Below are 27,110 nucleotides of genomic sequence, written 5' to 3' on the forward strand. Positions count from 1 at the left end.
CAGATACCAAGGAATCAAATAAATGTTGTCATTTTTGATGCAATTCTTTGTGTTTTTTCTATAATACCCTTACTCATTTATTATGTCATTCTATTATTTCTCTCTCTACAATAAATATATAAGGGTATTATTGATAAACCAATAATTAATATTGCATTGAAACTTGAAAGGGACAAGTAAAGTGAAACAAAATTATTCTCCAAAATGGACAAGTATTGTGAAACGGAGGAAGTATTGTATTTGGTTTTTTCAAAAAAATTATTAATGAAAAATGCTAAAAATTAGGAATTTGTTTAGAAGTTTTAAAAAAAAATTATTTAAAGAATTGTGTATTTAATGCATTAAATTATTAAAAATACCACTTTTCAAACTAAAATTTATCAATTGTTATATTTTTTAAATCATTAAAAAGTGCTCTAAGAACGCATGCTAGCATGACCCATTATTAATAATCCATAACATGGTGTGTGTGTGTGAGAGAGAATTTCTATATAATCATAAACAAAATTCTACTTATACAGCGAAAACTAAATGGATCATAGATACATAACTCTAGCAATTGCTCTTATTTGAAGATGTTTTTAGCTCTTCTAAACCTTTAGAGTCTCTTTGATGGTGTAAGTTACTAAATAGTGACTTTTGGCTTAAGGAATCAATATCTATAAACCACACTACTTTATATAAGTTTTGTTAATCACCAAAATTATTATACGTGCAAACATAATATAACTGCTACTCCCTCCGTCCCAGAATATCTGAGCCAGTTTGGTTTTTCACACAGATTAAGAAAAATGTATAAATAAAGGGGAAAGTGGAATATATTGAATTGGGAATGATGAAAGTAGTATTAATTAGAGTTATATTGTATTGGGAATGATGAAAGTTGTATTGAAAATTGAAATGACTCAGTTATTTTGGGACACTTTTTTTTAGTAAATGGGTCAGATATTCCGGGACGGAGGGAGTAGTATAAAGAGAGAAAGAATAAAAGATCACGTTATGCTTATCTAGGGGTGTTCGCGGTTCGGTTTGGATAGGTTTTGAGATAAAAAGTCAACCGATCCAAAATAAAAATCATGTGCGGTTCGGTTCGGTTTGGATGATTATTCTAAAAAAAATCCGATCCGAACCGATCCAAATATATGCAGTTTAATTTGGATCGGTTTTTGGATATCCAAAGTGCAACATATAATTTTTTTTATTAATATTAATATTAAAAATGCACAATAAAATAATAGGTTTGATACAAAATATAACACAAATGTATTAAAAATGTTAACATTACACAATGAAAATGATTGATTACATCTGAAATAGACGAAGTGGTAATAATATAAATTAAATTAATGTAATAATAAGATTAAATACCAACAAGCAATATATTATTGCAATATATAATACTAATAAAATAATAAATAAGTATTAAAATTTACTTTTGCGGTTCTGTTCGGTTTTGAAAATGTGATCCAAAATCCGATCCGATCATAGCGGTTTTTCCAAAACAACATCCAAACACATCCAAAAATATTCGGGTTTTTGTGGTTTTCGGTTATTTTGGATCGGTTTGCGGTTTTATTTTGAATCTGTTTGGATTTGAACACCCATATGCTTAACCGATAATTACAATAATAGACCCTTAATGATAAGGGTTATGGCCCTTAGAACACTTGTTAAGGATTCAAAAGAACAAATGATTTATAAATTTTATGTAGAAAAAGTTCTTTTTTTTTTAAGTTTTAATGTATTGAATACACAATTTTTAAGATAAAATTTCTTCTTTGAACTTCTAAACAAGTGTTTCAAAGACATTTGTTAACATTTCTTTAATGATAATTACCGGTTATTTAAATCAATAAATAATAACGGGAAAAGACACAAGTGTGTCCCATAGACCCATGAACTCTAGGTCCAACAACATGTAACAGAGTGTTAACAAATGAATGGATAGAGAGAGAATGAGACATAATGAGAGACAAGGTGAAGGAGTATGCCTCAAATATGGGGGAGCGCAATAAAAAGGCATGCTTGGCGTGCATTCTTTTGTGATTCCAAAACACAACAACCTTTTTTTGTACCAATAACTGTTTAAAAGGGACCTTTCAAAGAACACTTTAGTAGCAACCAACAACAACGACACTTTGTTCAAAACCAAACAGTGACCACACCACAACAGAACACAACTCTCTTATTCTTGCATTGAGTTCATTCACTTCTTCAAACAAGTCACTTCTCAATAACCTAAACAAGCAATAATGTCTGTAAGTAATTTCTCCCTCTATTTTCCCTAAGGTTCCAAATATGTTTATGTCTTTTAAGAGTTGGTGATTAAATTATGACTAATGTTGGTGTAATGTGGAATATATTGTTGTAGAATATGGTTGAGGTTAGAGTGCCAAATCTTGATTGTGAAGGGTGTGCTTCAAAATTAAAGAAAGCTCTCTTCAAACTTAAAGGTATAGTTTGTATAAGCAATTTTATTTGTTTTGTTTTTCTTTCTATGCAAAAGATTGTACCCTTTAATTTCTTGTGGCAATGAATGGTGGACATGGCCTAAAGGAACATTCTTTGGGGCAGATATAAGCATGTTGTTAGTGCTTTGATTCCCAAAATCACATAGCAATTTTCTCCACCCTCTCATTTCTTAAATATCACATATGTTTTTAGAAGTGTACTTTCATATAACATCTTTTGTTCGGAAGTGTACTCGTAGACAATACAATATCCGTGTTTTTTCTTCTTCGAGATTTGTACATATGAAGTAATTTGGGGGTGTGAAAAGTTTCTCCAAAATCACATGCTTTTTTTTAAGGAAAAATCACATGTTTATTCTTCATCCCTGAGTGAGTTACCATTAAAAGTCAAGTGTTGCTTTTTCCACCCACTACACCTGCTTTAGATTATCCTCTCTCAGTTTCAAAATGAATGTCGTTTAAGGTTTTTACATTAATTAAAAGAAAGAGAGATGTTATTTTACCAAATTATTCTAATCAACTATTCATTTGTTTTTGGTTAAAAAAATAATAATACTTTGAAAGTAGTGTATATAGTTATTAATTGAAAATTAGAACATCATATAATTTTGTCTAACTTTTATGTTTGGAATTATGGCTGCATTAATTCATTGTCTTAAATTATTAATGGTGTTTATGCGTCAATGCTTCATAGTCACATACTTCATCCGATCACTATTATAAATAAAAAAAACATTTTTTAGATTCATTGAATAACTAATTAACATAGTCTATATATAATTCAGATATATTAGTTGTTTATTGAATTTAAAAATGGTTAACATTTCCCTTTTTGGGTCATGTTAACCGGTGCCCTCGGGGCACAGGTTAAGAAAACCCAAAAAAGAAAGTTTTAAATTGAAAAAGGCACTTTATTGACTTTTAAAGGATTGACAACACAATTTTCAATGTAATGCATACTATATTTGGTTCTTAACCAGTGCCTCTGGCCCCTGAGGCACTGGTTAACATTTCCTTTTTTTATAATAGTGAACCGAGTAAAGTAACTGATTTTTGATTGCCTGATTTATAGGAGTAGATGATGTAGAAGTTGAAATGGAGGCACAAAAGATAACAGTCAGAGGCTATGGTTTAGAAGAAAAAAAAGTATTGAAAGCAATCAAACGTGCAGGGAAAGCAGCAGAACCATGGCCATTTCTACCTGGCCATACTCATTTTGCTTCATTTTACAAGTATCCAAGTTACATTGTTAATCATTATTATAATGATGCATACAAAAGTGAAGCAACAAATGGAGTTCATACTTTTTTTCATACCCCTTCTGTTTATTCAGTTGCTGTTGCATCTGATGAGGCTTTTGCTTCAATGTTTAGTGATGATAACCCTCATGCTTGCACTATAATGTAAGCTACGTTAATATTAATTAATTTTCTTTTTTGTATTTTATTTTTTTTTAAATGAAGATGAAGAGGTGAAAGTTGAGTGAGGCATGTTTTTGCACTTCCAGGGAAATCTTATGAAGTGTTTTGTGTTTGTTTATTGGATCATTTTTTTTATTTCTTATTCGTTGTTTTTTTATTTTAAGTGTCGTTTGATGTTTGATTTTGTGTTAAAATTTAACTATTCTTTTGATCTTTTAAGAGTACAATTTGTCGAACATACTCTCTCAATCATTCATGCGTATTCATTTTCAACAAAACTAATTAACATTTTGTATTTGAAAAATTCAATTTTTTTATTTGTTTTTTAAAACAAAATTATGTTACCTATAATAATGGATCTATGGAAAGTACAAATTCTATAAAAAAAAAAACAGAGAGAGAGAGCGCAACAATTAAAAAATTTAAGCGCAAATTTGAAGAACGGTTCTAATGGAAAAAATAAAAGAATTCATGAATGTTTAAAAAGAAAGAAGAGTGGACGACTCATTGGATCGGGAATAAGAAGGGAGATAGTTGAACAATTTTTTATTTTGTTTTACAATTATTGAAAAATTATTTTGTTTTACAAATATTAAAAAAATTGTTTTTTTCTGAATTAAGCTCACGAGACATTAAAAAAATTGTTTGTTATAAAAGATAGAGTGTAAAAAAAAAACAGTTTGTTAAAAAGTATAACAATAGAAAGATACGAAATAAAAAAAATAAAAAGATGGAAAAGATGGAGAAATTTTTTTTTTTTTTTTGGTAGTGGGTGGGGTTCGAACCCCGGATGGTAGTGGGTGGGGTTCGAACCCCGGACCTTGCATATTTTATGCATCGTCCATACCAACTGAGTTAAGCTCACGAGTTATTTGAACCAAAGAGGTGTTAAAGAAAATAGGAATTTATTGATCAATTAAAATGACAATATTTCCACAAAAAAAAAAAAAAGACAGTATCATAAGAAAATACAATCCAAAAATTCATTCTCTTAATTTAAGTATATTGTTCTAAAAGGACACCTAGAAATAAACTGAGGGATATTATTTTGCCTATTTTAGTTGAATGTTTTATTATCATATTCATGTCTCGTAATTTTTTGTTTTTTTTTGTGTCTAGAACATTATTATATTTTTTGAAGAAACAAATATGGAATGTATAAATTGAAAGTGATATGTCCGGTGAGGATGAATGAGTGGCAACGGTGACGGAAAATGTTTCGGTGTGATGGTGAAAGCTTCTGACACAGCGGCGATGAATCCTTGCGGTGGGACGACAGGTGCTTGCAGGCACGTTAGCACTCTGACGCTCAAGTCAGTAATGGAACTAATAAAGAGTGTGTAGAAAGTGTTGTGAAAAGGGAATCATACCTTGAGGCCGAAACAAGTTTACCTTTATATAAGCGCGCATTGAGCATAACCGTCTCCGGATTATGTGGCGTGTGATTAGGGATGGTTGGAGGACACGTGTGGGGTATCCTCGCGCTGGGGCGCGCTCCCGTGAGCCACGGTGCATTTTATCGGGCGTGTTCCCTCAGGTGCAGAGCCTTAAGGCGGTTTAAGTTATGCCATGTGTTAACGTGTGGTTGGTATTCTGCCCGGTCCAGAATAATTGCCCCCCTAAGTCGTTGATGCCTTTAAGGCGCAATGGCTTTAGATGTGAAAGGAGGCATTCGATGGGGCGCCTGCGATAGTTTGGCCGATTGGCGTTCGATGTGTTTGATGGAAGGCTCTCTATTCTGTCTCCAAGGATCCAATGCTCGTCGTGAGTTAGTGGGAGCAGTTGGCATTTAATACCTTGAAATGAAACGTCCATGTCGTGATGGCTATTTGATAAGTCAATAATTTAATGATTTTAAGTATCTATTTTATTAAGATTTTATGTGTTTTTAATTACTTTTTAGAACTTTAGTACTTCAATTTGTTTAAATTTAATTTCAGGAACAAATATGGTGAAAGATGGAGTCTTGGAGCAAAATAAAGGGTTTTAGAGCATAATTATGGAAAGGAAGGATCTAGAGCATGATTTGGAGCTGATTGAAACAAAAAATATGAAGCACGACCGTGCCTGACAAGAACCAAACCGTGCCTCCAATATTGTTCAATAGTTGACAGGGCCGCAAGTGTACGGCTATGTGATGTCATTAGCAATGGTAATGGGTTGACCGTACTAGCTTAAGTTGCTCTTTTCACCTCCTTCTTGATTCTTTTACTTTTAACACCCTCGTTACCTGAAACATAACAAAATACTAGCCAGGAGACATGCAAAACACAAGAAACGACCCTAAAATAAATAAAAATTAAACTATTTAAATAGTGTGTCTTGCGTGTTATCAAAAAACTTGACAGGGCCGCAAGTGCACGACTTTGTCGGTTTTAGTATAAAAAGTATCGTATCCATAGAGACCAGTTTAACAAGTACCGCTTCTTGTTGTTTCTATGTTTATCTAAGGCAAAATTCAAAATAGTTGTATACTGTGAGTAAAATAAATATTGATTTTAATTAAATATATGACGGGTAGAGACCAAAACGATGGTTTCCGTCGACCTTCGTCATTCGAGTAACTTCGCGCTAATTAAATAGTAACGAGAAAAATAAAACTTTTGTAGAAAATATTGAACTAAGAGACTATGTTTGCTTTCGCAATACGTTGTCAGAATTTTTAGACGCGTAACTCCCTACTTTCGTAGTGTATAGTTACAAGCTTAAAAATTCCTTTTTCTTGATTCAATAAATTCTTAATTAAAAGAAAAGAAGTGCTTTCGCTTTAACCTTTTCAGTTAAAAATATGAAATTTTCTAAAGTCGGATGTCGTTTTCGCTCTTTCGATGCGTAAACGATATCTCGGTGTCTCTACTTTCGTAGTAGACTTTTTAAATTGCAAAGCAGAATTTTTCAAAACAACTATTTAAATTCTCGTCACAATAAACAGGCGCGCAATCACATGAGTTTCGTCAGTACGACGGTCCCTCGTTTTGAACTCAAATAAAACTACTCAGACATAATGAAATAACAATCTAAACCTATTTGTGATCAATTCATATCAAAGCAAGTAAATGAAAGGAACAGAACCTGTTACAATTGGAAACTTTATTAAATAAAGAAACGCAAGAAAGAACAGCTGCGATAGTGTGCAATTTCAATTAGTACCGTAGAATTAATTCTCTTGAACCTTTGAACCGTAGATAATCAATTCCAATTGAAGAAAAAGGCTCCAGGAATTCAAGAAGCAAAAGTATAAAGTGGAATCAAAATATTATTACGTGGAGCCACTTGAAATAAAAGGAATAAATGGAATTAATATGAATAGAAGCACCGCAAATTGAAATTGAATGGATCGAAATATAAACAAAGGAGCAACATCAAAGTAATAACAAGAGTTAGCCCGAGAACCAATAGTTTTGAAACTATTATATTGTACGACCGCTAGGGTTCAAAAGAGATAACAAAATAAAACAGAAATTGAAAAAGTCGGCCCCGCTTGCAACTGAGTGTCTCATGTGCTTTTATAGTCTAATTCTTGAACAGAAAAATTGCTAAAGGTCGTTGGGCTTGTGACGCCTGATTTCTTTCTTTTCCTCATTTTCTTCACTTCTGCTTTTTACACCTTATGGTCCTGAAACACATCAAAGTACTAGCGGTAATCGTGCAAAATAAAATAATTGACTCTAAAATAAATGGAAAACAAACTATTTAGACAGTGTATTTTGCATGTTATCAAACTCCCCCACACTTGAACCATTGCTTGTCCTCAAGCAAAAAGCAAGGGACGACAACAACATAATTCAGAAAAACAGAATGAACTAAAAATCAATTGCATTTTTTTTCTTTTCAAGACTTTGTTCTCAGGATGCACTTATCACAACCAAAACACTTTTCAAGGATCACATCAACACTACAACAGTTTCAAGTGAGTGAGTGTGTGTGTGTGGAGTCCAGCTTTTTATTGCGCCTGTGTAAGAGATATTATGAGGAACAGGTTCTATCCTTAATGCTAAAGTAACCGAGAAAAGTCCTTTCTTCATTTCATATAAGAGAGATGGGAATTCAGTTAAAATTAGATTAACAATTTAAGCACAAGGGGCAGCAGATGCTTAGGGGCTATCTATCCTCATAGGAAGTCTTTATGGAGAGGGTGTCCTTTCCCCCTAGATTCAAAATCACCCTAAGCAGTGCTGCAAAATTTTTATCATCTCCGCGTAGGAAGTCTTTTTGGAGAGGGTGTCCTTTCCCCCTAGCTTTGATGAATTTATTTCCTCTTTTGAGGGATTTGGAACTTAAGTTCAATTAGGGAGTCACCACCACATTTAGGAAGTCAGAGAGGAGTGTCATTTCCTCCACATGTTGGTGTCATTCTCCCGCCCCATTTTAGTTCAACAATTTATAACAATAAAGCACATTATTTCCCACACAAACTTATACTACTCTTACTCTGAAGACTTTTAAGGGTCTAAGTTACCATTAAAGTTTGAACGTGCTCCTTAAAATACCTACTCATACACTTACACAAAGACTGCAACTTTGTGCTTTTCCCAAAAAGAGAATTTTCACATTGAAACATGATATGAGTTTAGTGAAACTTAAAAAGGGAAAGGGTGTTTACATGCATAAAGTCATCATCGAACTCAGCCTTAAATTTATTTTTATTTTTATTTTATTTTTATTTTTTGAAATTTTATTGGTTCATAAAACGGGAGAATTAGACAACAAAGCAAAAACTACACATTTTTTCGACTCGATAATTAAGACTTAGACTGTTAAGGTGGGAAATTCCTCCCCCACACTTAAAACTGACATTGACCTCAATGGAAATAAATAAAAACAAAGATAAAAGAAAAGGAAAGACCCTACCTAGCAGATCAATCGTCGTCTGGGTCATCCGGGAGCATCCCATGATGCTAGATCATCCATATATCCTTGCAAAATTTTTTTCTTCTCTTGCCTTTGGGACATGCCACCTATCCTTGCCAACTCTGACTGATTTTTTATTTCTTTAAAAAAAATAAACATAAAAATAAGGTCAATAAATAAAAACTGTGGGTTGCCTCCCACGCAGCGCTTCATTTAACGTCGGTAGCTCGACGCCTTACTCAGCTTTCAGGGGGGTTCCAACCTATAATTCGGGAGTAACTTTGAAGAGTCCTCCTTAACGCACCCATCTATGGTATCAACAAGGCAACATGAATCGTTAATTGATGGGTTGTTCATGAATTTGAATAAGAAGAACTCGATCTTTTCATCTCCAACCTCGAAGGTTATTTTTCCCTTCTTAACATCTATAATAGCACCAGCAGTGGCTAAAAAGGGTCTTCCTAGGAGGATAGGGATGTGAGAGTCTTCACTTATGTCCATCACCACAAAGTCAGTGGGAATGTATAGCTGACCAATTCTTAGAGGAACATCTTCCAGTATTCCAACTGGGTATTTTATGGATCGATCAGCTAGCTGTAGGGACATTTTTGTTGGTTTCAACTCTCCTAGATTGAGCCTCTTGTAGATAGACAGAGGCATGAGACTCACACTAGCACCTAAATCACAGAGAGCTTTATCAATGACGTAGTTGCCAATAACACAAGGAATCGAAAAACTCCCTGGATCTTTCAATTTAGGTGGCATCTTTTTCTGAATGATGGCGCTACACTCCTCAGTGAATGCTACAGTATCATCGACATCAACCTTCCTCTTATTTGTCAAAATTTCTTTTAAGAATTTCGCATAAGAGGGCATTTGAATAATAGCCTCAATGTGTAACACCCTATTTCTAATAAGCGGTAAAACGCGCGAATACATCAGACATATTCTAGAAATAGATGCTACGTCTCCGAATAAACCACAATACAATACATGCATAAAGATCATGTTACACAACATAGCAGCGGACATACTTAAAAATCATAAAACATCTCCAGATCTCAACAAAATACAATTGTATTCTCCAAATCCCAAATAACAGAATATATCAACAACTCCAAGATACATAGTCAAAATGAAACAACATGCAACGACTATCCTAGATCAGAGCCCTAATCTAGACACTTGCATGAAAAAGAGGAACTCCACTCCTCGGCATCAACAAGCAACAACTAAGCATCCTGCACGCCGTCTACCCGTCCATACAGAAAGGTAGGCGGTCCACCACAGACCACTGAGGGTTAGCATTACATCATCATAATCCATCAAAGATTTAAACAAGAACATTGGAAATGAAAGATATATTCAAGAATACAAAATAACAAATCATACATGTATTCACAAGTATTCATGATTCTCATACCATTCGAAACCATTCCATATCATCATTCCAAGTTCATATCAACAAGTGTACCATACACGTATCACATATACATAACCCTTCCTCCTAGAACACTAGCATCACATGATTATTATTATCCCCCATCACTTACATTTCAAGCTATCACATTATTATCATAGCATAGCATGCATATTCAACCTCTAAATCAAGTCATCAACAAAAGCTCATCATTTATCAACATCAATCAATGATCACATCACTTACCTCATTACTCAATTCAGCATGCTTAATTCAACAAGTACAATTCATCATTTCAAGTTACAAGCAATCAATCATCATCATCAAAGAAATCACCACATCTTATGTATATACATATACAATTCTCACCTCATCATTATCATCCAATCAATTATCATCAAATAGATTCACCAAGTGTATAAGTACAAACAAATAAGACATGCAATTAGAGCATAAATCAATTATTCACAACCATCCACAAAATCCACCAATGTACTTATACATCAATCCACACAATCACAAGATTCACCAAATTTCACCAACACACAATTCACCAAGTCATATATTCAATTATGACACAACTCATCAACTATTCAAATGCATGCAATGTTCTAGACTCTTCTCTAGATGCATGTGGTACCAAATCACCTCAAGGTCGTCACCTTCGATGCAACAAAAACATCATACTCACCTCAATTGGATATAAAATCCGCCACCATCAGTCTTGGATGTAAAATCCACCACCATCAGTCATGAATGCATGAACATATGACTCAACTACAAATGCATATGTTCACACAAACAATAATCACCTCACCATCACCAATACTTGTATATATGCAATCATTAACAATTCACCACCACATATCATATATATACAATCACCCACAATATCCAAAAATCCCACAACATGTAGATGTCACATAAATACACCACCAATCATCTTCACATAACATATAATAACTCTCCATAAATGATTCACCATCAATTAATTCTCAAAAGTCATTTCTAGTTAAGTTCGTCTCTCAAAATCACAACATTGAGTTAATTGAACATTTGAGTCAAAACCAAGTAAACAAGCCTAATTGCCTATGCCATGTATTCTCATAAGTCACATATGCGTGCAATAGAGATTACATAAGCAATTCATCGGCCAAACACAACGAAATTATACGATTCACTAAGTTCGTCTCTTAATTAATTCATTTCAATGCCAAGCAACATAAGAACTCAATAGACCCCCTTTAAACAAAGTTATTTCCTTCATAAAACACCCCTAGATTGTTAGGATAAAGCCCCTACACTTTGGAACAAGTTTGGAAGCAATTGGATTGAAGAAAAATGCATTTTTAGGGTTCCTTGTCAAACAGGATCGTGGCACGTGGGTCTCCCATCGTGGCACGATTTTTCCAGAGTCAAAAACACTAAAATTTCTGGGCAGAATCGTGGGACGTTGGCCCCGCATCGTGGCACGTTCTTAGTTTGACAGACAGCATCAGATTTTTAACCTTCACGTTTTCGAGCATAAAAATCAAACCGTTAATCCGTTTTCGATGCCGTTTTCGCCTACATTCTCCTAACACTTAGCTCTATCATAATGTACAGAAAAATTCAAGTTTCAACCATCCCAAAATCATTTTTCAAAACCTCAAATCATACTCATTTTTCAAAACGGTTAACACTCGAATTTTCACACGAAAATCCCGTTTTCTCCCAAACGACTCGACTAACAAAATCACAACATGAAAACAGAAATTCTACCAAGTTCAATTCATCCATCAACATCAAAAACTCAGCCAACAACTTCATATATCAAAATTTCATTTTGGTCCTTCACATGAACAACTTAACACAACTTCACAAATTTGAACCACAACAACAAATCTCATCATAATTCTCTAATTCATGATACCCAATGCATCAATTCATCAACAACACATCTAACAACAGCAACAACAACAACTAATCATGAAATCATCCACAATTTAACAACCACAACTTCATTCTTCATCAATTTCACACAAAATCATATCATATTCATATATATCCATTTCTACATACAAATTCAACAACAACAACACAATTATCATACAAATCATGTTCTCAAACATAACAACAACAATTATGCACGAATTTACATCAATTAAAACCAATTCATCAATTTCATGAAAATGGGTAAAAGAGAAAAGTTATGAAATTATGAGTGAAGCCTAACCCTCTTACCTTAATTCTCCACAATCACTAGCTAGTGCCTCACTTTAGCTCCAACCCTTGATTCTCTAGCCTCTTCTAGCTCTCTCTAGTCCATTCTCTTCAAAACCCTTTTTCTCCTCTTGAGCTTTTCTCTCTAACTCTCTCTAATTGTGAAATGAAATGAAATGAAAATGTTTGTAACCCTATCTCTTCACTAACACAAGTTTATAAAGCCTCACTTAATGGGCTTATCTCACAAACCTTAATGGGGCTAACCCATTTCTAATTCAACCTCAAAAATGTTACTACCCACTTAACGGTAAAATACATCACTAACGGTAAAATACATCACTAACGGTCACTTACCGGTAAATAAAATAATTACTACACTCTCCAACACTTAGTAAAATAAAACCCTCACTAAGCACTAAAAATAACCTTCGGCAAAAATTACAAAATTACCCCTGCCCTCAAAATGACCAAAATAACCCTAAGTCCAAAATGACTAAAATACCCTTCTAACACTGAATTCTACGAACCCCAACCAAAAATACACACAGAGGCAATTAATCACATAAGAGCACATATAACAAACACAAATAAATAATAAAATAAATCTAACGAAAATCGGGCTGTTACAACTCTCCCCCACTAAAAAGAATTTTCGCCCTCGAAAATTACCTGAAGGAAACAACTCCGGATACGAAACCTTCATCCTACTCTCCGATTCCCAAGTGGCACTCTCACCCGTCGGTCCAACCCAAATCACTTTAACCAAAACGATCTCCTTGCCACGCAAACGCTTCACTTCACGATCCTCAATCCTAACTGGCCAAGTCTCAACAGTCAAATTATCCCTTACTTCCAAATCATCCACTTGGATCACATGAGACGCATCATACACATACTTCCTCAACTGAGACACATGAAACACATCATGAAGATTCGACAAAGATGGTGGTAACGCAATTCGATACGCTACAACCCCAACCTTCTCAACAATCTCAAAAGGTCCAACAAAACGAGGAGTTAACTTCCGACACTTCAAAGCACGTCCAACACCGGTTACAGGATTCACTCTCAAAAACACATGATCACCAACCTGAAACTCAAGGTCTATCCTCCTCTTATCATGATAACTCTTCTGCCTACTCTGAGACGCTTTCATCTTCTCTTGGATCATCTTAACCTTTTCCGTAGTCTCTTGCACAACATCCGGTCCTAACAAAGCACTCTCTCCTGACTCATACCAACACAAAGGAGTTCTACACCTCCGACCATACAAAGCCTCAAACGGTGCCATCCCAATACTAGAATGAAAACTGTTGTTGTAAGTAAACTCAATCAACGGTAAACATTCAACCCAACTGACACCTTGTTCCAAAACACAAGCCCTCAACAAATCTTCCAAACTCTGAATAGTCCTCTCCGTCTGACCATCAGTCTGGGGATGATAAGCGGAACTCAACCTCAGCTTAGTCCCCAAAGCAACTTGCAAACTCTCCCAAAACTTAGAAGTAAACCTCGAATCCCGATCCGACACAATACTAGAAGGAATACCATGCAATCTAACAATCTGCTCAATGTAGATCTCAGCCAACTTCGCCACAGACATACCGGTCTTAATAGGAACAAAATGTGCCGACTTCGTAAACCGATCAACAATCACCTAAATTGAATCAAAACCTTTAACAGTCTTCGGCAACGCTCCCACAAAGTCCATTGATATACTATCCCACTTCCACTCTGGCACAAACAACGGTTGCATCAAACCTGACGGTCTCTGATGTTCAATCTTGGACTTCTGACAAACCAAACAAGCATACACAAACTCTGCGATCTCCTTCTTCATTCCAGGCCACCAAAACAACCTCTTCAAATCTTGGTACATCTTAGTCGCTCCGGGATGAATACTCAAATTACTTCTGTGACCTTCTTCCAAAACCTGCCTCTTAAGCTCAAGAACACTTGGCACACAAACACGATCACGGAACATCAAAACACCGTTCTCATCCAACCTGAAGTCTCCACCTTTGCCTTGATTAACCAACACCACTCGATCTACAAGTTCCAAATCTTCCTTCTGACCATTCTTGATCTCCTCCAGAATATTACTTGTCAGCTTCAACATTCCCAACCTCACACCATCCGGCGTTAACTCACTAACCAAACTCAAGTCTCGAAATTGCTCAATCAACTCCAACTCTTTCACCATCAAAGCAGACATATGCAACGACTTCCTACTCAAAGCATCAGCAACAACATTGGCCTTTCAGGATGATAGCTCAACTGGAAGTCAAAATCCTTAAGATACTCCAACCATCTCCTCTGCCCAATATTCAACTCTTTCTGGTCAAACAAGTACTTCAAACTCTTATGGTCACTGAACACTTCAAACTTAGAACCATACAGATAATGCCTCCAAATCTTCAACACATACACAACAGCCGCTAATTCCAAGTCATGAGTCGGATAATTCTTCTCATGCACTTTCAACTGCCTCGAAGCATAAGCCACAACCTGACGATTCTGCATAAGCACACCACCAAGACCCATCTTAGAAGCATCACAATACACAACAAAAGATTCCTTCAGATTCGGCAAAATCAACACTGGAGCTGACGTCAACCTCTTCTTCAACTCTTGGAAACTCTTCTCACACTTAGCATCCCAAACATAAGCTTGTCCTTTCCGAGTCAATTGCGTCAATGGCAACGCCAACTTAGAGAATCCCTCAATGAACCTCCGATAATAACCTGCCAATCCAAGAAAGCTCCTAACCTCAAAAACAGACTTAGGTGATTCCCACTGCAACACTGCATCAACCTTCGACGGATCCACGGCAATACCACCTTTAGAAATCACATGACCAAGGAAACTCACTTCCCGCAACCAAAACTCACACTTCGACAACTTAGCAAACAACTTATTCTCCTTCAAAACTCCCAACACAATCCTCAAATGCTCGGCATGCTCTTCTTCAGACTTCGAATACACCAAAATATCATCTATAAACACCACCACAAAACGGTCCAGAAAAGGATGAAATATTCTATTCATATACTCCATGAAGACACCTGGCGCATTAGACACTCCAAATGGCAACACAGAATACTCATAGTGTCCATACCTCGTTCTGAACGCAGTTTTGGATATATCTTCCGCCTTCACTCTAATTTGATGATATCCTGATCTCAAATCAATCTTGCTAAACATTTCCGCACCAACCAACTGATCCCATCAAATCATCAATCCTCGGAAGCGGATACCGATTCTTGATTGTCACCTTGTTCAACTGCCGATAATCCACACACAACCTCATGCTTCCATCTTTCTTCTTTACCAACAACACAGGAGCACCCCACGGAGAAACACTCGGCCTGATAAACTGTTTCTCTAGCAACTCTTCCAACTGTTTCTTCAACTCACCCAATTCTGACGCAGACATCCGATAAGGCGCAATCGAAATAGGACTCGTTCCTGGAACCAAATCAATTGCAAACTCAACCTCTCTCTCCGGTGGTAACTCGGTAATGTCGTCCGGAAAAACTTCTGGGAATTCTTGCACTACCGGCAAATCACCAACTCCTTTCTCACTATTCTCCATCAAGGAAGCAAACATCATAAACACACAAGCTTCACCATCCAAAGACTTCTTCACTTGCTCCGCGGTCAAGAACCTTCCACCTTCTTCAGCTACCGATTTTGAAAACGTTATACTCTTGGTTAAACAATTAATGTTAACACCAAAAGTCAACATCCAATCCATACCAAAAATCACGTCCATATGCTTCAACGGAAGACACACAAGATCCAACTCAAAATCAACATGAACCTTAACACAAACCAGAACCAACAGAGCCTCTGTAGCCAAAGATACCTTCCCTTGCCAGACCCAACAAACCTGAAGCAACCTGCTACTCCCCCACTAAGCTCAAACCCACCTAAAAGAACGGAACAACACAACAATTACCGATAGTACTTTCGTACATATCGCATACAAACAGGAAAATTCAACGGGTTTTGGTCTGGACAAGATCGACCACGGCTCTGATACCAACTTGTAACACCCTATTTCTAATAAGCGGTAAAACGCGCGAATACATCAGACACATTCTAAAAATAGATGCTACGTCTCCGAATAAACCACAATACAATACATGCATAAAGATCATGTTACACAACATAGCAGCGGACATACTTAAAAATCATAAAACATCTCCAGATCTCAACAAAATACAATTGTATTCTCCAAATCCCAAATAACAGAATATATCAACAACTCCAAGATACATAGTCAAAATGAAACAACATGCAACGACTATCCTAGATCAGAGCCCTAATCTAGACACTTGCATGAAAAAGAGGAACTCCACTCCTCGGCATCAACAAGCAACAACTAAGCATCCTGCACGCCGTCTACCCGTCCATACAGAAAGGTAGGCGGTCCACCACAGACCACTGAGGGTTAGCATTACATCATCATAATCCATCAAAGATTTAAACAAGAACATTGGAAATGAAAGATATATTCAAGAATACAAAATAACAAATCATACATGTATTCACAAGTATTCATGATTCTCATACCATTCGAAACCATTCCATATCATCATTCCAAGTTCATATCAACAAGTGTACCATACACGTATCACATATACATAACCCTTCCTCCTAGAACACTAGCATCACATGATTATTATTATCCCCCATCACTTACATTTCAAGCTATCACATTATTATCATAGCATAGCATGCATATTCAACCTCTAAATCAAGTCATCAACAAAAGCTCATCATTTATCAACATCAATCAATGATCACATCACTTACCTCATTACTCAATTCAGCATGCTTAATTCAACAAGTACAATTCATCATTTCAAGTTACAAGCAATCAATCATCATCATCAAAGAAATCACCACATCTTATGTATATACATATACAATTCTCACCTCATCATTATCATCCAATCAATTATCATCAAATAGATTCACCAAGTGTATAAGTACAAACAAATAAGACATGCAATTAGAGCATAAATCAATTATTCACAACCATCCACAAAATCCACCAATGTACTTATACATCAATCCACACAATCACAAGATTCACCAAATTTCACCAACACACAATTCACCAAGTCATATATTCAATTATGACACAACTCATCAACTATTCAAATGCATGCAATGTTCTAGACTCTTCTCTAGATGCATGTGGTACCAAATCACCTCAAGGTCGTCACCTTCGATGCAACAAAAACATCATACTCACCTCAATTGGATATAAAATCCGCCACCATCAGTCTTGGATGTAAAATCCACCACCATCAGTCATGAATGCATGAACATATGACTCAACTACAAATGCATATGTTCACACAAACAATAATCACCTCACCATCACCAATACTTGTATATATGCAATCATTAACAATTCACCACCACATATCATATATATACAATCACCCACAATATCCAAAAATCCCACAACATGTAGATGTCACATAAATACACCACCAATCATCTTCACATAACATATAATAACTCTCCATAAATGATTCACCATCAATTAATTCTCAAAAGTCATTTCTAGTTAAGTTCGTCTCTCAAAATCACAACATTGAGTTAATTGAACATTTGAGTCAAAACCAAGTAAACAAGCCTAATTGCCTATGCCATGTATTCTCATAAGTCACATATGCGTGCAATAGAGATTACATAAGCAATTCATCGGCCAAACACAACGAAATTATACGATTCACTAAGTTCGTCTCTTAATTAATTCATTTCAATGCCAAGCAACATAAGAACTCAATAGACCCCCTTTAAACAAAGTTATTTCCTTCATAAAACACCCCTAGATTGTTAGGATAAAGCCCCTACACTTTGGAACAAGTTTGGAAGCAATTGGATTGAAGAAAAATGCATTTTTAGGGTTCCTTGTCAAACAGGATCGTGGCACGTGGGTCTCCCATCGTGGCACGATTTTTCCAGAGTCAAAAACACTAAAATTTCTGGGCAGAATCGTGGGATGTTGGCCCCGCATCGTGGCACGTTCTTAGTTTGACAGACAGCATCAGATTTTTAACCTTCACGTTTTCGAGCATAAAAATCAAACCGTTAATCCGTTTTCGATGCCGTTTTCGCCTACATTCTCCTAACACTTAGCTCTATCATAATGTACAGAAAAATTCAAGTTTCAACCATCCCAAAATCATTTTTCAAAACCTCAAATCATACTCATTTTTCAAAACGGTTAACACTCGAATTTTCACACGAAAATCCCGTTTTCTCCCAAACGACTCGACTAACAAAATCACAACATGAAAACAGAAATTCTACCAAGTTCAATTCATCCATCAACATCAAAAACTCAGCCAACAACTTCATATATCAAAATTTCATTTTGGTCCTTCACATGAACAACTTAACACAACTTCACAAATTTGAACCACAACAACAAATCTCATCATAATTCTCTAATTCATGATACCCAATGCATCAATTCATCAACAACACATCTAACAACAGCAACAACAACAACTAATCATGAAATCATCCACAATTTAACAACCACAACTTCATTCTTCATCAATTTCACACAAAATCATATCATATTCATATATATCCATTTCTACATACAAATTCAACAACAACAACACAATTATCATACAAATCATGTTCTCAAACATAACAACAACAATTATGCACGAATTTACATCAATTAAAACCAATTCATCAATTTCATGAAAATGGGTAAAAGAGAAAAGTTATGAAATTATGAGTGAAGCCTAACCCTCTTACCTTAATTCTCCACAATCACTAGCTAGTGCCTCACTTTAGCTCCAACCCTTGATTCTCTAGCCTCTTCTAGCTCTCTCTAGTCCCTTCTCTTCAAAACCCTTTTTCTCCTCTTGAGCTTTCCTCTCTAACTCTCTCTAATTGTGAAATGAAATGAAATGAAAATGTTTGTAACCCTATCTCTTCACTAACACAAGTTTATAAAGCCTCACTTAATGGGCTTATCTCACAAACCTTAATGGGCCTAACCCATTTCTAATTCAACCTCAAAAATGTTACTACTCACTTAACGGTAAAATACATCACTAACGGTAAAATACATCACTAACAGTCACTTACCGGTAAATAAAATAATTACTACACTCTCCAACACTTAGTAAAATAAAACCCTCACTAAGCACTAAAAATAACCTTCGGCAAAAATTACAAAATTACCCCTGCCCTCAAAATGACCAAAATACCCCTAAGTCCAAAATGACTAAAATACCCTTCTAACACTGAATTCTACGAACCCCAACCAAAAATACACACAGAGGCAATTAATCACATAAGAGCACATATAACAAACACAAATAAATAATAAAATAAATCTAACGAAAATCGGGCTGTTACACAATGAAAGGGATGTTAACATGGAGCTTTTTCAAAAGCTCAACAAACTTTTTAAATTGTCCCTCACTCTTTGATTTAACTAGTCTTTGAGGGAATGGGATTGGAGGTTTGTAAGGAGGTGGAGGTACATAGGGTTTCTCTTTTTCTTCCTCAACTCCCTCCTTTCCCTTTGAGGTTTGTTCACTCTCAATAGGCGCATACTCTTTCTCAGTCCCTTCCCTCTCACTAGGATTCCCTGCCTCTTTTCCACTACGCAGGGTAACAACATTCAGCTCCCCTTTCGGGTTTGGTTGAGGTTGTGTAGGGAAAGTTCCTGATGGTGCAGCTGCAGTTGCTTGCTGTTGGGCCACTTGTGCAATTTGCGTTTCCAACATTTTGTTATGGGTGGCCAATATATCAATTTTAGATGCAAGCTGCTTAATCATTTCATTCGTGTGAATGTTTTGATTCATGAACTCCTTGTTCTGTTGGGACTGTGCCACGACAAAATTTTCCATCATTAGTTCTAGGTTAGACTTTATAGGAGCAACAGGGGCTCCTCTTTGACTTGGGAAACCAGGGGGTGTAATTGGTGCAGAATTTTGCGCATAGGTGGGATTGTTATTTTTATATGGGAAATTAGGATTTCTTTGCCCATATGGGTTCCCTTGCGCGTAGTTTGCCTGGTCTATATCGACTAACAGATGACATTCAGTAGGAGTGTGTCCAGGTGTCCCGCAAATCTCACAGTTAGGGGCCACAGCAGCCACGGGTGCAGGTGGAGTGATGGTTAGATTATCTATCTTTTTATATAGCGCATCAACTTTAGCGCTCAGATGATCAAAACTCCTAACCTCATACATCCCTGCCTTGGGCTGACCTTTTTCAGCTAGAGCGCGTTCGCTCCCCCATTGGTAATGGTTCTGGGCCATATCCTCGATCAGGCCCCAAGCCTCAGCAAACGGCTTGTTCATTAGAGCTCCTCCCGCAGTGGCATCGATAGTCATCCTTGTGTTATACAGGAGACCATTGTAAAAGGTATGGATGATCAGCCACTTTTCCAACCCATGATGCGGACAAGCTCTCAAAAGATCCCTGTATCTCTCCCACGCTTCAAAGAGCGACTCTCTGTCTTTCTGCCTAAAGCAAGTAATTAGGTTCCTCAACTGTGTTGTTTTGCTCGGCGGGAAATACCTAGCGAGGAACGCCCTTTTTAATTCATTCCATGTCGTTATGGAATTTGACGGCAGGGAATTAAGCCATGCGCTGGCTCTGTCCCTGAGGGAGAAAGGGAATAAACGTAAACGAATGGCTTCAGGGTCGACGCCATTCACTTTCAGCGTCTCAGCGAACCGCACAAAGGTAGCAAGGTGCAAGTTCGGGTCCTCCGTAGGGTTTCCGGAGAACTGATTTTGCTGAATTATCTGCACTAAGGAGGGTTTGAGCTCGAAGTTATTCGCCGCAATGGCAGGGCGAACAATGCTCGTATGAGGCTCCTCCTCAGAGGGCACAGCGAAATCCTTCAGTGGCCGGTTATCGTTGTTGTTGTCGCCCATTTCTGATTGAGTCTCAGACTGCGACGGGGTATCGATGAACAATCGGCGCCTAGCTCGAAAGTAGCGCTCAATTTCGTCAACGTAGCTGACTAGATTTCCGGCACTACGGGTTTTTCGCATGCAAAGTTTTTTTTTTTTTTAAATAAATAAAAGGGCCTTAGTCTAAACGGTGTAACAACGGAGTAGCGATATTGCCACAAATTGGTCCCCGGCAACGGCGCCAAAAACTTGACAGGGCCGCAAGTGTACGGCTATGTCGGTTTTAGTATAAAAAGTATCGAATCCACAGAGACCAATTTAACAAGTACCGCTTCTTGTTGTTTCTATGTTTATCTAAGGCAAAATTCAAAATAGTTGTATACTGTGAGTAAAATAAATATTGATTTTAATTAAATATATGACGGGTAGAGACCAAAACGACGGTTTCCGTCGACCTTCTTCATTCGAGTAACTTCGCGCTAATTAAATAGTAACGAGAAAAATAAAACTTTTGTAGAAAATATTGAACTAAGGGACTATGTTTGCTTTCGCATTACGTTGTCAGAATTTTTTGACGCGTAACTCCCTACTTTCGTAGTGTATAGTTACAAGCTTAAAAATTCCTTTTTCTTGATTCAATAAATTCTTAATTAAAAGAAAAGAAGTGCTTTCGCTTTAACCTTTTCAGTTAAAAATACGAAATTTTCTAAAGTCGGATGTCGTTTTCGCTCTTTCGATGCGTAAACGATATCTCCGTGTCTCTACTTTCGTAGTAGACTTTTTAAATTGCAAAGCAGAATTTTTCAAAACAACTATTTAAATTCTCGTCAAAATAAATAGGCGCGCAATCACATGAGTGTCGTCAGTACGACGGTCCCTCGTTTTGAACTCAAATAAAACTACTCAGACATAATGAAATAACAATCTAAACCTATTTGTGATAAATTCATATCAAAGCAAGTAAATGAAAGGAACCGAACCTGTTACAGTTGGAAACTTTATTAAATAAAGAAACGCAAGAAAGAACAGCTGCGATAGTGTGCAATTTCAATTAGTACCGTAGAATTAATTCTCTTGAACCTTTGAACCGTAGATAATCAATTCCAATTGAAGAAAAAGGCTCCAGGAATTCAAGAAGCAAAAGTATAAAGTGGAATCAAAATATTATTACGTGGAGCCACTTGAAATAAAAGGAATAAATGGAATTAATATGAATAGAAGCACCGCAAATTGAAATTGAATGGATCGAAATATAAACCAAAGGAGCAACATCAAAGTAATAACAAGAGTTAGCGGCTGAAATCAAAGTTGCCGAGAACCAATAGTTTTGAAACTATTATATTGTACGACCGCTAGGGTTCAAAAGAGATAACAAAATAAAACAGAAATTGAAAAAGTCGGCTCCGCTTGCAACTGAGTGTCTCATGTGCTTTTATAGTCTAATTCTTGAACAGAAAAATTGCTAAAGGTCGTTGGGCTTGTGACGCCTGATTTCTTTCTTTTCCTCATTTTCTTCACTTCTGCTTTTTACACCTTATGGTCCTGAAACACATCAAAGTACTAGCGGTAATCGTGCAAAATAAAATAATTGACTCTAAAATAAATGGAAAACAAACTATTTAGACAGTGTATTTTGCATGTTATCAATAGTACAAACTCCAGGGAGCTTGGCACGATCCATGCCTGGATGCGCATGGCCATGCGCGACGCTTCTTCCCTTTTTGTTGTTTTGCCTTCAAAGACTGGCACGACCCATGCCAAGCTGAGCACGGCCGTGCCACTACACCATTTGTTGTCTCTGGCAACATTTTTTTGGGGGACATGTAAAAATTGTCCCCTAAAAGTCCCTAAGGCAACGATTTTTGAGGCTTTGCCAAAAATATTTTCGCAACCCCTGATAAACGTCCCCTAAAATACTTTTGGGGACGATTTTGGAGCGTTACACTATTATTTTTTTGGTGACAACCATTAATTGTCCCCTTAGATACTTTTGGGGACGATTTTGAAGCGTTACTCTATTATTTCTTTGGTGACAACATTAATTGTCCCCTTAGATACTTTTGGGGACACTTTTAGATTGTTGAATAAAAGAGCTAAAGGATATCATTTTCTTTATATACAGTATATATTATTATTAATTTGAAGGATTTTTTATTTTTTTTACGGACTTATAATTGTTGTTGTTATTACTGCATTCAGACGAGCACATATTTTGTGTTTGTTTTTTTTTTTTTATGGTGGCCGGGGTTCGAACCCTGGACCTTGCATATTTTATGCATTGTCCATACCAACTGGTGGCCGGGGTTCGAACCCTGGACCTTGCATATTTTATGCATTGTCCATACCAACTGATAATAATATTAGTGCCCTTCTTGACGTTAGTGATAATAATATTTTTTTAAGTCAAATCTATAATGTTTTTTTTGTGGTGTCTGTGGTTCGAACCCATGATCTTGCATATATTATGCATTGTCCCTACCAACTGAGCTAAACTTATGTTTATATATGTAAAATAATAATATTATATATTTAACAAAAATTTATAATATATATTCAAATTTAATAATATTATATATATATATATATAATATTTAAATTTAATATTATATTATAATTTTTTGAAGGAATCTTACTATAAAATTATATTAAGCGGTTTATTAAAAATAATTAAAAAGGAAAAGGATTTTTTTTTTCATAGTATGGTCTAATATATATACCAAAAAAAAAATATACATACAGAGTAAACGTTTTTTTTAGAGGAGGTTTATTTTTTTAGGGGACTTAGTTGTTTCGGTTGTGTATTGGCTCTAGAGTATTGGGGCGTGTGGTCTACGTTGTTCTGTTTTTTCTTATTGCTTGTGTTTGTGTAAGGAAATTAGGAGGAAAAGTTGTCGTACATGACTCTAAAGAAAATACATAAGATGGAGGTAGTTAAATAATATACGAAAGTGAAGGAGAATGGATGGGTATCTTTAATACGTTGTTGTACCTATTTTAATTTTTACTCTTTATCTCTCATTATAGTCTTTATGGTATATTTGTAGTCCATGAAGAATTTCATATAATATGTTTTTTATTTGAAAATTAAATATCATCTATTGATGCTTAAAGTTTCTCTTACTTAGATTTTTTTTTTAATAGTCATGATCACACTATTTTCACTAGTCTCATATCTTCAAAGTTTAGTATTTTAGTTTCTGAAAGGGAAAAGAAATGAAACTATGATATTTTCCATCTAAATCATTCTTTAACTATAATTGAGATGTCTCAAAACAAAAAATTATGCTATATTGTGACAGACATTCAAGTTTTGCTGCACACACTTTTGCTTCTACTAGATTATATTCAATATGTTCTAACATTGGACTTATGTTGAAAGTTGATAGATCTTTTCAATTGATCTTCTGCACACACGAATACTAATGAATTAGTTCCTCTCTTTGAGAATATTTTTTTGTTTTGCCATTTTGTGTGTATATTTAATTTAATTTTTTGAATAATGACACCAACTTATTCACATTGGTCAAACTAAACTCGTGTTCTTGATAATGATTTTTTGTTTTAGTTTTATGACATACTATTAGTTCATGACGATAAATTTAGTATCTTTTACAATTAACAATTTCTATAATAGATGAGGCCCTTAACTCAATGTTACTTAGTGTGTGCTACCTTTGTGTTCACAACGATACATATAATCTCTTTTACACAAGCAGCCTACACATAGTGACTCATTTGATATTTTTCAGCTTCTTAATGCATGTCATTTTGCAAGATTTCTTTTCGGCTAATGTTGATGAAAATGAGGTTGTCCAAAACCCAAGGCTGAACAATGAGGTTGTCCAAAAGGTTGCTATTTTATTAAGCATTGTCTGCCTTTAATTTCAATATTAACAAGGTATGATTCAAGATGATGAATTTCAAAATGAAGGCGTAGATAATGAATTTCAAGAGGATGTCGTAGGTGATGAATTTCAAGAGGACGACATAGATGTTGGTGAATTTCAAGACAAAGTTGAATGATTTTTTATTTTATTTAGGCTTGAAATTGATAGCGTTAAACTAGTCCAAACTATGTATTTTGTTAGGCTTGTACTTGTTTACTTCTGTGTTGATTTATTGTTTGAACTCATGCACCAAGAATGAATGTTTTGACTCAACTTTATTATAATTAAACTTTCGAGGATATGCAGTTAAATTCGATCTTGTTTGAGCTATAACAGATTAAATTTATTTATTTTTATATATATTTTTGAGGATAAAATTATTTTGTTTATTACCTGTTTTACTTTAAGGCAACGCTTTACAATTGTAGCCACCATTGGCGACGCTTAAAAGCGTAGCCGTAGATACCATGATAAAAGCTTCCTCTATTCTTTAGGTATAGGCGACGTTTTATAAAACTGTTCCCAAAGAGCGTGAAAAATCGTCCCCAAAGACAATAGGCGACGCTCGTATAGGAGACACCTGAAAAGCGTCCCCTATTCTTTTAGGCAACGTTTTTCGTTGTTCAGGCAACGCTTTTCAACTGTTTCTGAAAAGGGTAAATGGTGTAGTGTGCCAAGGTTCCAGGCTGTTATTTGGTTATATTTTCAGACCTAAAAGCCCATGGATTGCTTTCTATGTAATTTTACGCCTTTTCTTAGGGCTTAAGTTAGCATTTAGACTATAAATAGAGCAGCCACCAGACCTTATGAATTATCTTTTGTTCTTGAGAATTCTCTATGACAATTATTCCCTTGAATAAAAGTTCTTATTTTTCCTTGTTCTTTAAAATTCTTGTTCTTTATTTTCAGCTATTTATTTTTATGTCTTTCTTCTTCTTCTCCACCTCTTTGTCTACGATGAACATGAGTGAGTAGACTTCTTTGTCTTGGGATTTTTGGATGAGTCTAATGACCTAATCCTATCAAGCCAAGCCTAGAACCCTAATTTTTATATGAATCTATTTTTCTAATCTAATCTCACTGTTCTTAATTCTTATTTCAAATACTAACCGAAGTATCCAAAGAAGAAGGTTAGTGTTGGACATGTGAGATTAGACAAGGGTTATGAAACATGAGAATAGTCTAGTAAACCTTGAGACCTTAAAGTTTTGTTATTAATGGGTTTCAATAACGATCAACCATGAGAAGAGGCGTGGTTGTTATTGAAACACACTCATTGATTTCGAGCGAAACCTTGATAGGCTTTAGAGAAACCGGTCTTTAGAAATAGATTTAACATCAGACTTAGGTATTAGGGTTGGATTGTGAAGGATTTGTCATTATGACGAACCAATAATCCTGAGACGCTTTTTATTATTATTTTACACCTATCAAATCAAACTTTTAAAACCTTTAATCTTTCAGCTAATCACCGTTAAAAAGAGAATAAAAAATACAACAACTCCCTGTTGGAACGATACTTTTTTACTACTCCGGTAAAACCGTGCACTTGCGGATTTACACATCACTATTCAGTTTACTTTCCACATGTCTTCCTCGTGGGTTGCACGCGTTCTGGGCTTTGGACTGTAGGCTTGAGCCACTAGAGTGTTCTTTGTGGTTCGAAGTTGCATCTTAGTCATTTAATCAGAAACTTTTGGTTTCTTCGTTTTTGAGATGCTGATCTGAGTGCCTCTGAAGTTTATAAAAGGAGGAAACCTTTCCTTTTTTTTTATTCGTTTTTTACTTCTCATTATTCTTGTTTTGAGAAGAGCTTTCCATAAGTTGCTTTCTCAAACATAATCCCTTAGACATTTTCCTGTACGCTACTCTGTTTTTTCCTGATTTCCTCGAGTGAAATCCCTCCTTCTTCGGTTGGAACTCCAGGGTTGGCA

General features: G+C 35.7%; 2 protein-coding genes, 2 long non-coding RNA genes and 1 other non-coding gene across 6 annotated transcripts; 2 read left to right on the forward strand and 3 right to left on the reverse strand.

Annotated features, from left to right (window-relative positions):
* Positions 1–1,974: 1,974 nt before the first annotated feature.
* Positions 1,975–4,071, forward strand: LOC146915948 (Heavy metal transport/detoxification superfamily protein). 2 transcript variants are annotated; one of them, XM_085718174.1, is made up of 3 exons: positions 1,975–2,258; positions 2,372–2,453; positions 3,544–4,071. In XM_085718174.1, exons 1-3 carry the CDS (start codon positions 2,253–2,255, stop codon positions 3,876–3,878), a joined length of 423 nt encoding a protein of 140 aa, XP_085574300.1. In that variant the 5' UTR covers positions 1,975–2,252; the 3' UTR covers positions 3,879–4,071. The 2 variants fall into 2 exon arrangements, with proteins under 2 accessions (XP_085574300.1, XP_085574301.1); XM_085718175.1 differs by having other exon boundaries at positions 2,129–2,254.
* A 4,822-nt stretch (positions 4,072–8,893) lies between these two features.
* Positions 8,894–21,834, reverse strand: LOC146915949 (uncharacterized). Its single transcript, XM_085718176.1, has 2 exons — positions 19,781–21,834; positions 8,894–9,637 (listed from the first exon to the last, which is right to left on the reverse strand). Exons 1-2 carry the CDS (start codon positions 21,428–21,430, stop codon positions 8,990–8,992), a joined length of 2,298 nt encoding a protein of 765 aa, XP_085574302.1. The 5' UTR covers positions 21,431–21,834; the 3' UTR covers positions 8,894–8,989.
* Positions 9,691–12,605, reverse strand: LOC146915950 (uncharacterized). Its single transcript, XR_015014812.1, has 2 exons — positions 12,387–12,605; positions 9,691–9,995 (listed from the first exon to the last, which is right to left on the reverse strand). It is a non-coding gene; the product is annotated as an uncharacterized LOC146915950 (long non-coding RNA).
* On the reverse strand, positions 16,493–19,431 carry LOC146915951 (uncharacterized). Its single transcript, XR_015014811.1, has 2 exons — positions 19,167–19,431; positions 16,493–16,775 (listed from the first exon to the last, which is right to left on the reverse strand). It is a non-coding gene; the product is annotated as an uncharacterized LOC146915951 (long non-coding RNA).
* On the forward strand, positions 20,817–20,922 carry LOC146915952 (small nucleolar RNA R71). The gene has a single exon (XR_015017177.1). It is a non-coding gene; the product is annotated as a small nucleolar RNA R71 (small nucleolar RNA).
* Positions 21,835–27,110: the final 5,276 nt, after the last annotated feature.

The sequence above is a fragment of the Medicago sativa genome, chromosome 6 (genome assembly GCF_051527215.1).
Source record: "Medicago sativa cultivar Bolivia chromosome 6, Bolivia_mono, whole genome shotgun sequence".
In the NCBI taxonomy this organism is placed as follows: Eukaryota; Viridiplantae; Streptophyta; class Magnoliopsida; order Fabales; family Fabaceae; genus Medicago; species Medicago sativa.